Source organism: Oreochromis aureus, linkage group 10, assembly GCF_013358895.1.
Source record: "Oreochromis aureus strain Israel breed Guangdong linkage group 10, ZZ_aureus, whole genome shotgun sequence".
Taxonomy (NCBI): domain Eukaryota; kingdom Metazoa; phylum Chordata; class Actinopteri; order Cichliformes; family Cichlidae; genus Oreochromis; species Oreochromis aureus.
In genome coordinates this window covers 19,759,023-19,764,730 of record NC_052951.1, presented here as the reverse complement: position 1 = coordinate 19,764,730, position 5,708 = coordinate 19,759,023, and the positions used below count along the sequence as shown (strand labels likewise).

General features: G+C 41.8%; 1 protein-coding gene across 1 annotated transcript; it reads right to left on the bottom strand.

Annotated features, from left to right (window-relative positions):
* Nucleotides 1-331: 331 nt before the first annotated feature.
* On the bottom strand, nucleotides 332-5,291 carry LOC116333025 (pyruvate dehydrogenase E1 component subunit alpha, mitochondrial-like). Its single transcript, XM_039618007.1, has 11 exons — nucleotides 5,135-5,291; nucleotides 4,491-4,559; nucleotides 4,244-4,417; nucleotides 3,887-4,013; nucleotides 3,410-3,501; nucleotides 3,176-3,268; nucleotides 2,851-3,006; nucleotides 2,361-2,432; nucleotides 2,218-2,285; nucleotides 1,723-1,831; nucleotides 332-1,451 (listed from the first exon to the last, which is right to left on the bottom strand). Exons 1-11 carry the CDS (start codon nucleotides 5,180-5,182, stop codon nucleotides 1,287-1,289), a joined length of 1,173 nt encoding a protein of 390 aa, XP_039473941.1. The 5' UTR covers nucleotides 5,183-5,291; the 3' UTR covers nucleotides 332-1,286.
* Nucleotides 5,292-5,708: the final 417 nt, after the last annotated feature.

Here is a 5,708-nt window from a genome sequence, read left to right as displayed (position 1 = left end):
AAAGCTACCTGTTCTGCCCCATCCCCAGTGGGACTTGTGTAATGTATGGTTGGAAGGGGTCCAATTTTGCTGCAGGCAACTGCAAGTGACAAATAAAGGCTCATTCATAATCATGATCATCATCAAGGTAATTAGGCCTGAGGAGAATCCACTACCAGAAGGTGACACTAGACATTGAGAACAGCTGCAAGCACCTGGGAGTCCCACAGGCAAAAGGAAAACATGAAGTGGCTGCTAGGAAAGCTGCAACCTGGAGGGTGTTCACCATACAACCACATCTACATTATAGTTTAGGTGAGTGGAGTGGGACTAAAGCTGAAGCACTGGTGTGTTAATGCTACAAAAATTAGAGACCTCTTTAGAAAGGGATCAAGTAAGTAGGGTAGTACTTGAGTGCCCCTTAGAGAAGGCTACATTGGATCCATTCGGGTAATATTTGCCCATGTTGTAATATTTTAAAGCCATTTTCCTCCTTTTAGTTTTGTAAGTGTTGAGACTAGACATTCTTAGACCATTGTGTCCTTTGTCAGAGCTGCAACCATGATCTTAAGACATGAGCCTTTTTAATTTAAATATTGAAGCCTAAAAGTTAAATTTTGTAGGGTTTAAAATTGTATAAAGCCAGTGACAGAGGCATGTTAAGTTACCTCCAACAATACCCCCCCAAAAAAAGCTACAGCTTCAAACTAGTCACCCAATGTTAGGTTTCACATTCCTAGTTCACCCACACTTGGTTTAAGCCAAGCCTGAAATGAATCCACTCTGAAAGGGCCTCAGGATTTGGAGTACTATGCAAACACATCTGCTCAACTTGAAGCAGCTTAAACTTCAGACCAGACAGTTGTGTGTCAAGAACATTTTGACCAGTTACCATTTGAAGAGAAGAGCACTTTCTCAAGTTGACTTCTTTAAGTATATAGAGCACAAAGCCATGTTAAGGTGATACATCCTGTGACACACCAAACATTTACAGCACCTCAAAAATTACCAGATTACACAGCAAATAATCTAGTCAGAGATTTAAGGAATAAATGTGGCTCAAGTCTTGTGAAAAGATGAAGTCAACCAGAAACCGATCACTAAACATTTCTAGCCAAGGTAAATATGGTGAAGAGCATAAATGTAGGTATAAATTGTACACTGGCAGCACTGATAAGATTAACACTTCCTGAAGTCTTGAAATTGCTACAGTGTAGTAAAGTGAATCTGATCTTGTCTTGGCTCTGGTGAGAGGCATAAGTTTAAAGTACATGGTGTGCATTGAGGACAGGCGGTTGTCAAGAACTTCAGCTAATAGACTTCAGCTTGGTCCATGGGTTTGTGCCGCGCACCTCAAAAGGTGGCTCATTGTAGAAGATGTGGTTGCACAATTCTTCCAGTGGGGGCTCCGGGTCTGTGGTGGCAAACTGAGCTGCATCCTCGATCTCCTTCCTCACTTCCACATCAATTCCCTACAGAAATGACAGACAAGGCATCTTCCAGTGTATGAGGCAATTGTGCTCCAAGACCTGTGATGAAACCTGGAGGATCTCATTTTAAATATGGTTGCAGCTCTCCCTTTACCCTCACATCTAAAGCATGCCATTAATATTAGTTCAAGTGTGATCACAAATGTTAGTATGCTTAGCTAGTCAAGCTTCTATTGCTTGCTGCAAAGAAAAGGTCTAAACTGTCAGAAGTGTTGCTCATAAATTTGATTTCTACATCTCAAGCATTTCCTACCTTGAGTTCCTCCACACTAGCCATGTTTTGGCTGAGCATGTGGTCCTTTAGCATGGAGATGGGGTCACTCTTACTGCGCACTTCCCGGATCTCCTCACGTGTGCGGTAGCTAGAGGGGGAGAGGGTGCAGGAGAGTTGTAGGGATGCACAATGGTTGCCAACAAGTGTTCTTTGAGCATTTAAAAGCATTTTAGACGCTCCAAGTGAAAAATCAGTGCCTTGAAATTTTGTGATCCATTTCTATGCAGATTAGAATAAAACTGATACTTAACACTTCAAGTTATTTTGAAGCACCAAGTCTGTCAAATGGAGAAATCTGACAGAAGATACAGAATTTCAGTTTATCCCTAGGCAGAACTAGCCACCACAGAGGGCATACATGAGACCAAGGAGCAGAGGTAAGAGCCACAGGCATGGCAAAGGACATTTGTAAGATTAAACTAGGAGAACTTAAGTTGCTGCAACTTAAACTGGCTTAATTAGCCATTTGTTTACCTAAGTCCAGGATCGCTCATGCTGTGTCCATGATAGCGGTATGTCTGGAGTTCCATCAGAATAGGACCCTGAGCAAAGGACAAAGAGTTTCAGAGAGCCAAGTTGCATTTCCTACACATGACAAATAAAAATTTTAAACATACCTTCCCAGAGCGACAGTGATCAGCAGCAAACCTGGTTGCTTCCCGGACACAAAGAACATCCATTCCATCCACCTGTGCACAGTTACTGAGTTTTAATCTCATCTTACAAAAGACTGACAAGGTCCATATGCAAGTTTATGGTTGCACCAGACACATTTGAAATTTGTCAGCTCTACAACGAGTCAGAATAGGTGTACTTGTCTGTATTGCAGTCTGATAGTGAACTTCAGAATTCTGCAGGACTTTAACATTAGACTACCTGAACATTTGAGGCTGCCATTTATCTCACTTCCATCTAGTGTGCATTGTGTTTGAGACAGAACGAGTTCAGGCATGCATTTGTAATTGTGACTGAAACCCGGATTGAATAACGGGTGTTCCAATTAAAGAGTGCCAGACATCAGGCTTTGCAAAATTAGAGCAGCTGTCATTTTGAGCTGCACTATTCTACAAGTAATGAGAGATGTGCCCAAGCATGCCAGACCCCTACCCTCAGACCAGGAATGAACTCTCCTCTCTTGTAGTAATCTGTGCTGGCTGCAGCTCGTTCCACTGAGGTGCCCATGCCATACCGGTTGTTCTCACAGACAAAGATAACAGGCAGCTTCCAGAGAGCAGCCATGTTGTATGTTTCAAAGATCTGGCCCTGTGGAATATACACAAGGCTTTTAAAGGTTGTCCTGCAAAGTCGTCAAGTTCAAGACTTTCTGGAGTTTAGTCAGGTTGTGCATTTAGCACAAATTTAACAGATACTGGCCGTGTAGAGCCAAGTGTTGCTCTTCAACCCATTTACGTATAAAATAAAAACTACATACCTGGTTGGCAGCACCATCACCATAGAGACAGACACACAGCTCATTGTTGCCCAGGTACTTGCAGGCAAGTGCTACACCAGCACCCAAAGGAACCTAGACAAGTCCCACATTGTGTGAACATCAGTGTTAAAGTCTAAATGCACAGCCAGTGTCAGTTCCAAACCAATGACATCTGACATACTTAAACCATGGAAAGCCAAAAGACCAGTAACAAGACACCTAGATGACATTTACCTGAGCACCAATAATTCCATTTCCACCATAGAAGTTTTTGCAGTACATGTGCATAGAGCCTCCCTTGCCCTTTGCAATACCACCTCTTCTGCCTGTGCATGGAAAACATTTGTTCATCTCAGAGTACACTTATTGATATTTGTTCCTAGATTCAGTGATGCCAAACACATTTCCTGGAGCCTTAATCTCAGGGAATAAACCACCAAGGTCAAGCAGGGCAAGCCACAAGTGTGCCACCTTCATCGAATTAGGGAGACATTGCTATTGTCATCATCTTGTAACTGTAGTAGTCCATGTACTGGGCTCTTTAGGATATTCTTTAAGTTTCTTAACCTCAATAGCTTGACTTTTGGGAAAGATTAAAAACCTGTCAAGTTACTCTAGCAGGAACTGAACACTTACACCTGCCACTTTCAGTGGCATAGTCAAAATGAGTCCCATGTTCACTGATCTTTAGCGTCTTCACCAACAACCCACCAGTGAGCTCAGCCATGATCTCCTTGACAGTCCCTCCCCGGGTGTAAGTGTAGCCATGGGCACGATATGCTGTGATCAGGTGGTCTGACAAGTTAATTGAGGCTTCAAGACCAACAGCACAGGCTTCCTATAATGAGAAAACAGCTTCACATGTCTGGACCTAAAGGGAGATTTATTGCAAAGAGTAGCCAATAAATTTCACAGGGCAATGCTTAGAGACTTCTGCCCCAAATTCTGTGTTAAAGTACAGATTTCACATCAGATAGCAGTTCAAAGCCAGTTCAACATACTCAGCAGATATTCAGAAGAATTACACCACCAGCCCTGAGTTTCATTGTAGATCAGGACAAAACCAACCTGCCCATCATACAAGTGACAGAACCCTCTAATCATCTTCTGTTTGTACAGCTGATCTGCCTTCAGCTCCATACGTCTCATGATCTGTATTGTGCGGTAGTACTGCAGACCCTCATCACGAGTCAGAACCACCTGAGTGGCAGGGCCCTCATCCAGCTTGAAGAGGTCACATTTCTGGAGAAGCAGACACCCATGAGTCAAAGTGCCAAGTGTCAGTCTGTGTTCAAGACCTCAATGTCAATCTTACCTTTATTTCAAAGGTAGCCTGGGTCGTGAAATCAGTGAATGTGCGTGCTGACATAATCAGTGCAGCCCCCTGTTAAAAACCAATACACTTAGTCTTTAAAAGCAATGCATGTCATGTTCTGAGACAACTACAGAGATCATGAAGCGTCCAAGACATTTTTTCTCAAGTGCTGTTCCCCATTAATCATCAGCCACTCAATGCTTCCACTGGACTCATCCAAAACACTAGTGGTTCCTTCCCCAACAATAATAATAATAATAATCCTTCATAGAACCTGGTTTATAGTTAAAATACACATCTTTCCATAACAAAATGGAAATGTTTCTGCTGTGTGGGATCATTTTGATCTTTAACTACTTTGTTTCAGTGAAATGTGACTTGCAGTGTAAATTATTTATTTCATTTTATGCAGGATAAATGTCGCAGTCTCAGTGTTACAGAGCATTACAGAGCCAAACATGAAAAAGCAGACTGTCACAGTTTCCAGTTAGTCTCAAGCCATCATCTAAAATAAGTTAGAAGTTCTTATCAAGCACAAAGAAAAATATTTCAGAGCTAAAGTTTTAAAGTTTAAAAATAAATAAGATAAAAACTATTCAATGCTTTTAACTCAGGTCACAATAATAAAACAATTCAGTACTTACATTCCTCTGGGCACTCACTCGAAACACACTTGCAATAGTGGCCAACATTTGCACTAACCCAAGACACAACTGTCCTTCTGGCTTAGGGGCCTTTTCCCTGTCTTAAATATTTGCAGCTAAAAACACAGCTGACTGCAATCCCTCTGATGTGCATAGCACAGAGTGAAGTGAAAGCACTGGAGGTAATCAGGGTAAAGTGACTGCACCTGCAGGAAGGAGTGGAGTTGAGCAACAGTTTACTGATTAAAGGACTGGATGTTGTTGATTTTAAAAGAATATGTAGACATACTATTGATGATCATGAGGAGCCTGATACTCTCAGGTGATCTGTGTGCCCTGATAGCTGGGCTGTGTTTTATTGAGTAAAGGGTGTTAAATTAGTGTGTAGATTATTGTCCATCACCCTTTTTGGCCCACTCTGGTTGTCACTTGGATATTTCATACTGTGTTGTATACTTTTTAAACAAGGGAAATTGCTTCATGAGCTTAGTAGGATCCTGGAAATCAATTTTTGAAAAAAATAAATAAATAAAGGATCTGTCTAACTTGGGAGCTGCTGCCATACTGATGTTTT

Excerpts from the sequence above, each read along its gene's own strand:
- LOC116333025 (XM_039618007.1), bottom strand. The coding sequence starts at position 5,182 with ATGTTGGCCACTATTGCAAGTGTGTTTCGAGTGAGTGCCCAGAGGAAT. Across the intron at positions 4,418-4,490 it reads AGGCTACCTTTGAAATAAAG|AAATGTGACCTCTTCAAGCT; the intron begins GTAAGATTGACA and ends CTGCTTCTCCAG. Across the intron at positions 3,269-3,409 it reads ATGGAATTATTGGTGCTCAG|GTTCCTTTGGGTGCTGGTGT; the intron begins GTAAATGTCATC and ends GGACTTGTCTAG.